Source organism: Haliotis rubra, unplaced genomic scaffold (genome assembly GCF_003918875.1).
Source record: "Haliotis rubra isolate DU_JTF1 unplaced genomic scaffold, ASM391887v1 Scf1449, whole genome shotgun sequence".
Taxonomy (NCBI): domain Eukaryota; kingdom Metazoa; phylum Mollusca; class Gastropoda; order Lepetellida; family Haliotidae; genus Haliotis; species Haliotis rubra.
The window spans coordinates 139,790-154,449 of NW_025765391.1; the positions used below are offsets into that span (position 1 = coordinate 139,790).

The 14,660-nt window shown below is 39.7% G+C and overlaps 1 protein-coding gene across 1 annotated transcript; it reads right to left on the reverse strand.

Moving 5' to 3' along the window:
- Positions 1 to 4,112: 4,112 nt before the first annotated feature.
- Positions 4,113 to 14,110, reverse strand: LOC124269422 (mitochondrial import inner membrane translocase subunit TIM14-like). Its single transcript, XM_046704427.1, has 6 exons — positions 13,923 to 14,110; positions 9,666 to 9,717; positions 7,119 to 7,195; positions 6,508 to 6,584; positions 4,643 to 4,713; positions 4,113 to 4,320 (listed from the first exon to the last, which is right to left on the reverse strand). Exons 1-6 carry the CDS (start codon positions 13,923 to 13,925, stop codon positions 4,244 to 4,246), a joined length of 357 nt encoding a protein of 118 aa, XP_046560383.1. The 5' UTR covers positions 13,926 to 14,110; the 3' UTR covers positions 4,113 to 4,243.
- Between the last annotated feature and the right edge of the window lie 550 nt (positions 14,111 to 14,660).

The window sequence follows — 14,660 nt, forward strand, 5'->3', positions numbered from 1 at the left end:
ACTGTCGTGCCGTTACCTGGAATGTTTCTGTGGTAAGACATCCCTTAAACTGTTATATGTTTAGTAGATGTATTGGGTTGAATGAGGTTTTTTCAATGTTGATGTTTGATAACGTGTGGGGGAATGGGAGATACACGTCTCTGGAATATTGCTGAGTTAAACAACAAACCGACCAAACCTAGACGTCTTACTGAAAATGTGCAGAGAAGAGGAACACTTTCTATGGATAGACAACTTCTTATTTGCAGTAGATGCGACGTTTCGGTGTAGATCCTAACACTGTTATCAAGCAAATGATGATAAGTGTGATGGTACCTACACCGAAACGTCGCATTTACTGGAAATAAGAAGTTGTCTATCCATAAAAAGTGTTCCTCTACATCATACCAGCTTCTAAATGTCACTTAAGGAAGTTATGTGCAGAGAACTCTGGAAATTAGGTTGCCAATACATGAAGTCGAAGCCCAACAGCGTTGGACTCCTCTCACGCAAGAGTACATAAAATCACTGTTTTCCAACTGGAATGAAGCACTCTTTTCGGAAACGCTGAACATTTTGGGCAAGTTACCAACTTGGATATATTCCTGTATTCTACGTTTGTTCAGTTCCTATGGCGATCAGTGCTATGGTGACATACCGCGGTTAGATTGTCAACTTTAATATTCCACTTAAGTGAATGTCTGAAATTCAGCTGTGAAGAAAACCCTCATTTTGGAAGGGGTTCACAAGCACAAGGTGGAGGGGTCCTGCTCTGTCCATTAGATCTGAGAAATTAGGTCCTATTTTGGGCACTTAGTGATGATGTTCCATTACAATTCATGTCCTAAGTAGGGGATAACGGTTGGTTGGTTTGTTGCTAAACATCGCACTTGGCAATATTCCAGCTATATGTCTGTAAAAAATCGAGTCTGGACCAGACAATCCAGTGATCAACAGCATGAACATCGATCTATGCAACTGGGATACGATGACATGTCAACCAAGTCAGTGAGCCTTGGTTGACACGTCATCGAATCCCAATTACGTAGATTGATGCTCATGCTGTTGATCACTAAATAATAGCTAGCCATATTTGTGAGAAAAGGCCAACAGGATGCAAGTTGTTGATGTTTACAAATGTGCAAGCTGTTTAGCATAGAAATAAGAAATCAAGGTTAAAAATCAAGACAAATCTGGCATTCAATCACTGGATCCTGGTCATGATATGGGAAGCAACTCTGTACAATGTCCTACAAACATGATACAAAAAAATGACCATGAAGTTGTTTTTTTTGTTGTTGCATCATTTTGCAATATTCCAGCCATATAACTGCAAACAGTCAACCCCGGACATGACAATCCAGTGACTCACATGATGGGCATCAGTCCACACAATCAACATATAATATTTGCAACAATCAATTTAGTTGGCCTGACCACCCAATCCCTGTCACAACTGGTTTGTTGTTTAATGCTGCACTCAGCAATATTCCAGCAATGTGGTGGCGGTCTGTAAATAATCGAGTCTGGACCAGACAATCCAGTGATCAGCAGCATGAGCATCAATCTAGGCAATTGGGATATGATGACATGTATAAACAATATCAACGAGCCTGCCCACCTGATCCGCTTAGACGCCTATCACGACAACCATGCATTACTGAAGATCAATTCTGGCCCGGATCTTCACTTGTACCTGTCACAGCAAGCACAAGGATAGAAATACTTCTTTTTCTAAGTGTGCCTTAGGGCACCAGACAAATATTTTAGGTGTGCCTTCCTGAAATCGAGTATGCCCACGTTTTTAGAGTAAATTACAATGATGAGGATCATTTGAAATTTATTGTTAAATAAAGAAATGAGCATTCAGATATGTATTGTATTGTCAAATTTGGAAAAAAATATTTGTTTTGGGGATTAAATGACTAAATGTGAGTTATGTCTCTTAAGAAATTAGGCGTGTCAAAAGGGCACCGAGAACATTTTGTAGCCGTGCCATTTCTGTATTTACAGTGCCATGGAACACTAATATATGGGGTATTTCGAACCCTGTAAGCATGTGTTCAACACAGAAATAATGATATGAACAAAGGTCAATAATCATACAGCATGTGACTTGAATACTGTATTAACCCAACAGCTACAACAATTAGTGAGTGAATACTGTATTTACCTAACAGCTACAACAACTAGTGAGTGAATACTGTATTAACCCCACAGCTACAACAATTAGTGAGTTAAAACTGTATTAACCCAAAGCTACAACAATTAGTGACTTGAATACTGTATTAACCCAACAGCTACAACTAGTGAGTGAATACTGTATTAACCCAACAGCTCCAACAATTAGTGAGTTAAAACTGTATTAACCCAACAGCTACAACAATTAGTGACTTGAATACTGTATTAACCCAACAGCTACAACAACTAGTGAGTGAATACTGTATTAACCCAACAGCTACAACAACTAGTGAGTGAATACTGTATTAACCCAACAGCTACAACAACTAGTGAGTGAATACTGTATTAACCCAACAGCTACAACAATTAGTGAGTGAATACTGTATTAACCCAACAGCTACAACAACTAGTGATTGAATACTGTATTAACCCAACAGCTACAACAACTAGTGATTGAATACTGTATTAACCCAACAGCTACAACAACTAGTGAGTGAATACTGTATTAACCCAACAGCTACAACAACTAGTGAGTGAATACTGTATTAACCCAACAGCTACAACAATTAGTGAGTTAAAACTGTATTAACCCAACAGCTACAACAATTAGTGACTTGAATACTGTATTAACCCAACAGCTACAACTAGTGAGTGAATACTGTATTAACCCAACAGCTCCAACAATTAGTGAGTTAAAACTGTATTAACCCAACAGCTACAACAATTAGTGACTTGAATACTGTATTAACCCAACAGCTACAACAACTAGTGAGTGAATACTGTATTAACCCAACAGCTACAACAACTAGTGAGTGAATACTGTATTAACCCAACAGCTACAACAACTAGTGAGTGAATACTGTATTAACCCAACAGCTACAACAATTAGTGAGTGAATACTGTATTAACCCAACAGCTACAACAACTAGTGATTGAATACTGTATTAACCCAACAGCTACAACAACTAGTGATTGAATACTGTATTAACCCAACAGCTACAACAACTAGTGAGTGAATACTGTATTAACCCAACAGCTACAACAACTAGTGAGTGAATACTGTATTAACCCAACAGCTACAACTAGTGAGTGAATACTGTATTAACCCAACAGCTACAACAACTAGTGAGTGAATACTGTATTAACCCAACAGCTACAACAATTAGTGAGTGAATACTGTATTAACCCAACAGCTACAACAACTAGTGAGTGAATACTGTATTAACCCAACAGCTACAACAACTAGTGATTGAATACTGTATTAACCCAACAGCTACAACAACTAGTGAGTGAATACTGTATTAACCCAACAGCTACAACAACTAGTGAGTGAATACTGTATTAACCCAACAGCTACAACAACTAGTGAGTGAATCTAGTTCTACGCCCATTTTTAGCACTATTCCAACAATACCACAGTGGGGGACCCCAGAAATGGGCTTCACATATTGTACCCATAGCCTAGTGGTTAAACCGTTCGCTAGTCACGCCGAAGACTCGAGTTCGATTGCCCACATGGGTACAATGTGTGAAGCCCATTTCTGGCGTCACCCGCCGGGATATTGCTGGAATATTGTTAAAGCCTAAAGAAAAAAATGCTGTGGTTCCGATTACCCGACCGACCCTTGAATTCTGGTGCCGATCCTATTATTTTTAAGAGGACTGAATAAAATAAGCTTTCAGATACCATTGATTTTTCCCGACGCCGACAGATATCGGTCATTCTGATAGAGAAAGTCGATATGATGGCTGCAAGCTTGATTGAATAAATAATTACACATTACTTTGTACTTTCCTTCTGAAAAATGTATGTGAAATAAAATATTCCTAACCACCTACCCTAATTTTTAAAGAGATGCAATCGGAACCACAATATTATTATTATTTGGCCTAAGAGCAGCATAACACTAAACTCACTCATTGCTAACTTTTATAACTAACAACATCCATTCTCCATGTATATTTTCTTTATTGACAAATCCGACTATTTACAATATACTGATCGCACCAACATATCTGGGAGTGAGATCCTGCTACACCGGGCACCTCCAACAGTCACACATCATACACACTCATGTTGAAATCAAGAACTCCCGGCGCGTGTGTTGTCCAGACAGTCCTTGGCTCCGTTAATCTTAGCTGCCAGGAATGGGGAGCCACCTGGAATAACATAACATAGGAGAATGTGAATGAGTTGAGTTTTATGCCGCACTCAGCAATATTCCAGATATACAGCAGCGGTTTGAAAATAATCGAGTCTGGACCAGACAATCTGTGACCCACAGCATGAGCAGCAGATCAATCTATGCAATTGGGAACCGATGACATGTGTCAACCAAGTCAGCGAGCCTGACCACCTGATCCCGTTAGTAAGCCTCTTATGACAAGCATGGGTTGCTGAAGATCAATTCTAACCAGATCTTCATGGGTCACTCTATAATGAAGAGCATGTAGTGTTTGAATATGGAATTCTTATACATACCTCTGTCAGGGTGGTTCAACAGCATTATTCTCTTGTGTGCCTCCTTGATTTTAGCCTTGCTTGCAGCTGGGCTGAAAGTGACCAATTGGATCATGTTCAGTGTGTTGACGTCTCATTGTGTTATACAGGGGTGAGAATGAAGTTTTGAGAAAAACTCTCAAAACTAGCCAAAGCTCCTGATATTTAGGCATTTTAGACCTTTAAAACCTTGCTCAAAATGACAATATCATGAGCACAGCAACCATTAAAAAAACTTTAAATCTGCTGAAGCAATACAATTGTCAACGGATTTAGATGATTCACAAAAATGACCCTTGGTGTTATGAAATTCCCGGAATTCAGCGGATCCGTGGAAGATTCTCATCCCTGGTTATACAGCTTTTCCAGTAGAAAATAAGAAGACATGTTCATCAGCATCCCCCGCCAGTGTTCTGTTCCTATGTTGACAACTATTCACTCTTCCTACATATAGAGACAAGCTGTTAAATGACTACTGAGAGGATTACTGTTTCGCCAGCTAAAAGAAGATCACAGGGTCATGACTCTGATAAAAATTGTAACACGGTTCCTGTTTTTTAACTCCACCACGACACTCATGTCCTGAAAACATATACCACATTTAGATTCCCTAACAATAACAGTTACTGAGAAAATCTGTAGCCATTGGCGATAACAACACTGTGTGAAGAAACGCATGAAAGGGGACATAACTCTGTAACAAATTATTGTAACACTGTTTCCGTTTTCGACCTCCTTCAAGGCATTTGTGTCCTGAAAATACATACCACACTTGGTTTCCCTACCTCTAAGAGTTACTGAGAAAATCTGTTCCCATTGGGGATAACGTTAAGTCAAGAAAAGCATGACAAGGGCCATAACTCTGTAAACAAATTGTAATGTGGTTTCTGTTTCGAACTCCAGCAAGGCATTTATGTCCTGAAAACACATGCCAAATTTTGTGGCGGGGGATAATAATACCTACATTCTTCTTGGAGAGCTGAACCAAACAATTTTAACTCTCACACATAGAAGCATAGCATTTAGAGGTTATACATGGCAGTTTTGATATCATACCTAACACCAACCAGAGTCCTTTAGGTCTTTAGGCAGTCATCTCAAGATGATAACATATGATATGAAAACTACCATATAATATCACTTACATACAAAAGTTGGTGTCCCCAATCATGTGTGATGTAATTAACCGTTACCCTGGTAACACGAGTCATACAAAAGATATTGGCATATCAGCCATTGCAGTGACGTGATTGATGCACAGTTACCATGGTTACTCAACAAACATTAAAAGATTATGGCTAACCTGTCTCCCAGTAGCAGTGATATGATTGATGCATAGTTACATGGTTACTCAACAAACATTAAAAGATTATGGCTAACCTGTCTCCCAGTAGCAGTGATGTGACTGATGCATAGTTACCATGGTTATTCAACAAACAAACAATTGATTGATTGATTTAAACACCACACTCAGCAATATTCCAGCAATATGGTGGCAGTCTGTAAATAATCTAATCTGGACCAGACAATCCAGTGAACAACATCATGAACATTGATCTACCTAACTGGGAGCCAGCCTGACCACCTGATCCTGTTAGTCACCTCTTATGACAAGCATGGGTTGTCTTTCTTGACCACCAGCACCTGTATGGTGATTAATGAACAGTTACCATGGTGACAGAATGTATATACAAAGGACTTTCTTATCTGACTCCTTGCAGCTGTGCTTTTATTTATGCACAGTTACCATGGTGACGCAACATATATATAAAGGACTTGCACCAGGGCTTTGATTTATGTACTGTTAACAAGGGAATACAACTAACACAAAAAGGGTGATAGCTCACCTGACCCCTAGCACCAACCCCGCTTCTCTCTTGGTCATCTTCGGGTCAAAGCCTCCTTTGTAGTACTTGCTGAAGGCCTAGGAAGATAAAAATTGTGAAATTATTTTTTCAGTGAGTGAGTTTTGTTTTACGCCGCACTCAGCAATATTCCAGCGCTATGGCGGCGGCCTGTAAATAATCGAGTCTGGACCAGACAATCCAGTGATGAACATCATGACCATCGATCTACGCAATTGGGATACGATGACATGTGTCAACCTAGACAGTAAGCCTGACCACCCAATCCTGTCGGTCACCTCTTACGACAAGCAAGACTTACTGATGATCAATTCTAACCTGGATCTTCATGGGTCTTTAAACTTTACCATTGCCCAGAGCATTCTGTGTTGTGTTGGCACCATCTGACCAGTTGTTGGTCGATTCATTGATCTTCTCCCAAATTACATGGGCAGTGGTGTAGCCTTGTGGTTAAAGCGTCAAGCTGAAGACCCAGGTTCGATTCACCACATGGGCGTCCCTGCCGTGATGCTGCTGGAATATTGTAAAAAAGCGACGTAAAATTAAACTCACTCACTCACTCACTCACTAAATTCCACACAGCATTAACTTACACCTGACTGAGGAAGAGCATCTAGTTGTTTCTTCAGTGTCTGCTGAGCGACGCGCCCGTAACGTACGAGATAACGACCTGTAAAGGAACAGTGACACTCGTTAATTTCCACCACTGCGCAGTTAATGAAGTCATTATTGTTGCCTTATTTGTTTATAGAACTGACTTCAATATGTTTTGCATCCATGGATACAGTTGATTTCTATCATTTAAATGCACAGTCTTATAAGAAATGTGTCTAAAATGAATAGGCCTTGCTTGGTCATGTACAATCACTGATGTGTCAATGTTGAGGAGACTGGAAATATTGTTAGGGACTGGAAAATAGCTTCGAGACAATCTTAACTGCAACACCTCAGGTTTTAACAGAATGCAGTTTAACTGTATTATTCATGGTTAATGCAATAATTAATTATCTTAATTTTTCGATTGTCTAAGATGTATTTGTTACTGTTCTCGGCAAACAAATCAAAAGAAACCTTGTATTAATTGCAATGGTGATGTATTTGCATATTTTACACAGTTGTACTTAATTGGCGGTGTGTGGTCTTGAGCATAGAGACCAGGGCCCCGTTCCTCAAAGTGATCGTATCGCTACGACTGTCGTAAGTCCATGTTAAAGTATGGGAGATACGATCGCCTTAGGGTTACAATCGCTTTGAGGAACGAGGCCCTGGGCACAAATCAGGTGAAGTTAAGCAACCATGGTCACGGAGAGTCCTTTGATGGGTGACTGTCGGCAGCTTGACTCCTGAGAGTTTCTAGGACTTCTGTCCTGCACACATGTGGTCTCACCTTAGGCAAGTGAGTTTGTTCAAAATTGATTCTGTTCAACCAGCAGTGAATGGGTACCCGGTGGGATAGGTCATATGACTGTTAACATTCTCGCGCCTCTCAAGCAGCTTAGGTTATTTTGGGTAATAATGTTTTAGCGTTTTCAGCACGCACAAGTGTGTGGATACAAGTGCTTTATTAATGTCCATTATTAGTACTATTTAACTGGGGCTTGTAATCGACACACTGTGAATTGCAAACATGAAACTTCCTATCTGTAAGGTGGGCTCAATCAGCAGTGATCTAATGATATGGCACTACAGCATCGTATCACACTATAAGGCTCATTATAATATACATCCATTTACAATCCATATATCAATACATACAATACATCACAAGTTGAATTGATGTAAAAACATGTTAGTACATGTTCAAGAAGTAGATTACGCAGATCTCTGATATTTTCTGGTTGGCTATTAATAGAAGAATCATCAACGTGCCCCAAAGCGTATAAATTCCTCCCCTACAATATCCCATTTTCACTGTGAACTAAAAACAAAGAATTCAAGGCGTGACTTAACTGCATTTAATGTCATTATTTGCTTGATAACGGTGTTAGGATCTACACCGAAACGTCGCAACTACTACTGCAACAAGACCCGTGAAGACCAGGGGTAGAATAGGTCTTCAGCAACCCATGCTTGCCACAAAAGGTGACTATGCTTGTCGTAAAAGGCGACTAACGGGATCGGGTGGTCAGGCTAGCTGACTTGGTTGACACATGTCATCGGTTCCCAATTCCGCAGATCGATGCTCATGATCACTGGATTGTCTGGTCCAGACTCGATTATTTACAGACCACCGCCATATAGCTGGAATATTGCTGAGTGCGGCTTAAAACTAAACTCACTCACTCACTACTGCAACAAAGAAATTGTCTATCCATATAAAGTGTTCCACTTCATGCATAAAGGAAGATAATATGAACTTATGAAATAGACTGACTGACTGACTGAGTTTGGTTTTTACGCCGTTTTTAGCAATATTCCAGCAACATCACTGCCGGGGACACCAGAAATGGGCTTCGCACATTGTACCCATGTGGGGATTCGAACCTGCGTCTTCAGCATGACGAGCCAACGCTTTAACCACTAGGCTACCCCGACGGCCCTTATGAAATAGAAGCAGTGTATCAGGATATGAATCTTATCATGCAAACCTGTGTTCCACAGGAGATATTGCTTGTGTGAGATCAAACGGTATCTCCTAGGAGATATTATTTTGACAGATTTTGTACAATGCCTTGACAATTCTACGACGTCATGAACGTCACAATGCTATGAAATTGCTGCACTACAAGTCTAATGGCAGAAGTGTGTTCAGAGATGTACCTTTTCATTGAAAACTAATGAAGAGTAATTATTTATGACAAATAGAATCTCACCCGAGTGTCTTCTGATATCAAATATATCAACACTCGTTGATAATAGTAAAATATCCTTGTCAAGCCTCAGATATTTGTAACTTTATCAACTCGTGGTGATATATTTGACATAAAAAAACACTTGGGTGAGATTCTCTATGTATCGTATTGCACCCATATCACCGGGGTACATGTATCGAATTACACCAAGATCGGGATATGAATAGTGTCCCACCAATATTATTGGGGTATGTATCATGTTGCACCCACACTATCAACATACATATGCTATTGTTCACCTCATGTATTTCTTCGTGTACAGCATCATATCTTCACACAGTGACTTACCTCCGAAACCAACAGCTGCAAGGCCAAGCCCCGCCAGGACGAGTCCTGATGACTGAAAAACAAATAAAAAAGTTCCTTGAGCACCATGCAGGCAGATAGATACGGGTCGCTTTAAGCTTGTGCATGTTTACTGATGTATGAAGCTTCAAAGAGTTAGGCCAAATGTAAACGTCTTAGTTTCTCTTCTCAAACTTGGAAAAAGTGTCAAAATGTGTCGTTCATACTCTTAGGAAAGTACGTTCCACAGTCAAATAACACGCCTCTTGACTGGATTCACTAAACTTCACTTCAAAATATTATGTATGGCTAAGATACTACTACTTTAAGCATTTGCTCGTTTATCTTGAGTAAGCATCATTGAATTAATGGCAGTTTAAGACATTGACAAGACATGGCTACATGAAAATCGGGGGGTGGGGGGTGGGGCAGTGGGGGGGTAGCCTAGTGGTTAAAGCATTTGCATGTCAAGCCGAAGACCCGGGCTAAATTCCCCACATGGGTACAATGTATGAATCCTATTGCTGGTGTCCCCTGCTGTGATATTGCTGGAATATTGCTAAAAGCAGCGCAAAACCCAACTCACTTACCCACTATTATGATTTAAGCATTTAGAACTTGCACAGGGTTATTACCCGAGGTTGCACACAGTAAAAGTAGGTTTCACATCATTAAATCAAGCCTGTTATCATGGTTATATGTTTATTATGAATGGGTGCTAATATATTTTCCCTTAAATGTAACCTGGTCAGCGACACTGTACATGTTGCAATGAGTGATATGAGTGAGACAGAGACAGTACCTGACCCTAATGAATGAGTGAGTGAGTTTAGTTTCACGCCGCTTTTAGCAATATTCCAGCAATATCATGGCAGGGGACACCAGAAAATGGGCTTCACACATTGTAACCATGTGGGGAATTGAACCCAGGTGTTCGGCGCGACGAGCCGACGCTTTTGCCATCAGGCTACCCCACCAGCCCCTAACCCTAATAGATCCCCGACCGCGTCATACCAAAAGACATTAAATGTGGTACTTGTTGCTCCCTGCCTGGCTTTTGGCATTAATGGGTACAACAAGGACTGGTTGGCTCGGAGTCAATATAATGTGTCTGAGTGGGGTATTCATGCTTCACTGAGGCATGGTATCTCAGTGGGCTAGCATTGTAAAACCAGCTTCAGTCTGGGCTAGTACATGCAGCCGCACATATACATACACACGCATGCACGTCGTCATATGAGCGAAATATTCTCAAGCACGACGTTAAACCCAATTTCACCTCACCTCACCTAACCCTAATAATGGTAAAGGGACACTTGACTGGAGAGGAGATCCAGGAGCTATTGTTATATGTTTGGTAAAGCTACCCTAAACCTTAAACATGTTAAACAGCTAACCATAACATGCCAAAGGACGGATGAGGCTATTGAGATTTCTGAAGCTAGAGCCATAGTTGGGAGTTTGAGCCAGTTTGTAAGTGCGGTAATAAGGCTGAAGGGGTTGTTGGTGGCACAAGTAAGGGCTGGGACGATTTACCGATGCATCGCAATACATTAAATCATTTTAAATCTTGATACAGTGTCATTCTTTCAAGGTGTATGTATCATGATAAGTATCGTATCACAGGTAAAACATCGCGATATGTATTATTATTATTATTATATGATATTTATATAGCGCACATATCCAGGCAACTAGCGCTTGCTTGCTCATCACATAGTGTATCATTCCAGCCCTTCATGTACTACAGATCGGTTTTCTGCCCGAGGTCTGTTTAACAACTGCTCAATAAATTTCACAATAAACAATCACAAATAAAAAGAATACAACAAGATCTGTTTCCTATTAAGCCACGCCGCACAACCGAAGTCGGTCAGTGTATTATTAGCGGTCAAACAAGGTATTTACAAGTGAAAAGGTACAATGCCAGTTTGTTAAAATGGTATTGTTATTGCTTCTGATATTTGTTTCTGTTTGATACTGTTATTGATTATACTTATTAAAGCAGTTTCAAACCTCATAACGAATTTGTTGTTATATGTTAAAGATCAAATACTTTGAGAACTATTTCTTCAAGGGTTGGGATACATGTGTAAAAGAAAAATCGCTGTGTATACAAACATCGTACGTTCTTGAACCGAATGGCATTACAACATTTTACAGGTATTAAAACACACTAAACAATGATCATCTACAAGTGGGTGGAAAACGTATGTGTAAACTTCAAAGTCTTGAAATTATAAGAATTGAATGTCAGTTTGTGTGTTTGCACTGAAAAATGAGCGATGTCAAAGTGTTGTTCAAACTCTCGCGTGAACTCGCTCGTAAACTCGCTCGTTCACACGAGTTTGAACACCGCTTTGACATCGTTCATTTTTCAGTGCAAACACACAAACTGACATTCAATTCTTAATAAAGGTATGTGGTACCCTAAACGTCCGACACTGCCATATAGCTGGAATATTGCTGAGTGTGGCGTTAAACAACAATCAATCAAATCAATCAAACTAAACAGGGACAACCGAAACCTTATATAGTTACACCCATGCAACTGACTGTGAGTGGTATTGTGTATCTCGAAATATTCACTTTGTAAGCTTGTTTCTTATATAAGTTATAACACAATCAAATGTATCTAATACAAATATACAGTTACGATCAAGAGAATTTAATACAATTATACAGTTACGATCAAGAGAATGGCACACTGTAGATTGGGCTCGTCCTAGGGTATGTTTCTGTATACAGAAACGTACCTGGGGTAGACATCTGCAGTACTGCTGATGGGGGTTGTCAGCACTGGTACTTCTGATTCTGATAAAGGTAGCGGTATTAAGCTGCAAACTGTAAACTGCATTGTTACAGTGTTACCACGGTTACAATCTGTCTGTCACATAACATTAACGCTACAAGAGTGAGCGAGTAGTATGGCTTTTAGCCGCTTTTAGCAATATATTCCAGTAATATCACGGCGGGGACACCAGGAATGGAATTCAGCCTCCACACGACATTGTACCCATGTGGGAATCGAACCCGGGTCGTCAGCGGCTGTAGGTGAATTCGTAACCAAAACCGGTTCGTAGACGTGGAAATCCGGTGGATTCGTAGACGGATTGAGCGGTGGATTCGTAGACGTTATTAAAATGGGAAAAGTTCATCCTCAATGATGAAGAAAATCGACGAAAAGTGTTTGCATTTTGTGAAATAAATAAAATATATCAGGTAAGTATGATCGGCGGTGAAAATATCCTTAAATAATAAAATAACAAAATATGCTTCACAGTGGTCCATGTCCGACAAATTCCGACAAATCATAGGCCGCTAATATATTAAATTCAGTTGTGTAAAATTAAAAGATATGTATTAGGTAAGTATCGTCATTCAACGTTTAACTACGCAGACCAGCAGAGAAGTAGCAGAAAACACTTATTAAGAAAACACTTACATCTCCTACACAGAGTATTTCGCAATCAAAACAACTCACCACTTCCTAATTAACATTCACAACAACTCAGTGAAACCTGTTTATCCTCCCACAACAATGAAACCAGTCGGCAATTATGATGAGTAGACTAATTTTGTCTAATCCGCCGACAAAGTTTACCTGTACACACACTTATGGTATATAAACCTCAAGAAGGTAAGAAGAAATCATTCTGCATCATTCGTATCACTGAAAATAAAAAATACAACACAAACCCTACATATACAAATACATGTAAAACAAGTCTAGACAAGATACAGGAAATATTCGTTCACTCTTCAATCACATTTTCTTGTGTCCTCAGCTGCCCTTACTTTCGTATCACTGAAAACAAAGCATACGGGAAAATATTCGTTCACATTTTCGTGTGTCTTTAGCTGCCCTTAGTTTCGTATCACTGAAAACAAAGCATAACAACTTCGTTATACACATTCTAAGTAAAAATCAAACTTAATATATACTATTATTCAATTAGTTATACACATCTACGAAATCACCTCCTACGAAACAGTCTGGGTTACGAATTCACCGCGTCTACGAACTGGTTCTGTCTACGAAATCACCGTATCCCTCGTCAGCGTGACGAAACAACGTTTTAACCAATACTCTACCCCACCGCCCCTAACATTACAAGAACAGTGTACGGCATATTCTACTGCAAGCCTTTCAGTAGAATATGCCGATCGTTCCGTGTAAACAGAAGAAGCGTTCAACATACTCAAAGTCAAAATTAAACTCCCGAACACACCGAGTTGATCGAGGGCATTAGCACTTACCATCGTATGTGGACTGAAACTTCTGTTCTGTTGATATTTAGTAGTGTAGATCTTTTAAGATGGACAACTCGAAATGTTTACATTCCAACTTTTGTTATCACACGCAATTTGAGCATGGCCTTGCATATCCGGATATGGATAACAGGTGCGCGATGTTGTAATGGCGTTTTTCGTGTATTTATTTCAAAATTATTTTACATCTAAAAACGTGGAGACGTAAATCAAGACGCTATAAACATTGAACGATTTAAGACTGATATTACTGTCTCAAGCATTATACAACATTACTAACCTCATCCACTATTTTGCGACATGCCGACGTCCGGTATCCTCCAGTACGTTGCCATATCCGCCATCATGCTTAACTGTTTAATGTTGAAACGGCCATCATTTCACAGTAAATGGGCACGACACAACTCTCTTTCCAATCACCAACTGTATCGGAAACCAACGTAAACAAATTCCGTTGGCTGTTGACGTATATGTAATGTTATCAAGTAAATCACAATCATGTGAGTAGTATAATTCTTCAGGCAGTCCTCAAAATATATGTTTTACATATACAGCGAATGAGAGATGTAAGAGCCAATATATACCAGTATGCTCTCTAGTAATTTCATGCACTTAGCGATGGAATTGACTACAGTAGTTGGCCATAAGTGAGTCATCATTGGTGAAATTTCCATAGACTTACATGTTAATTAACTGTTGCAAGAATAATTTTCATAAATTGAGTAG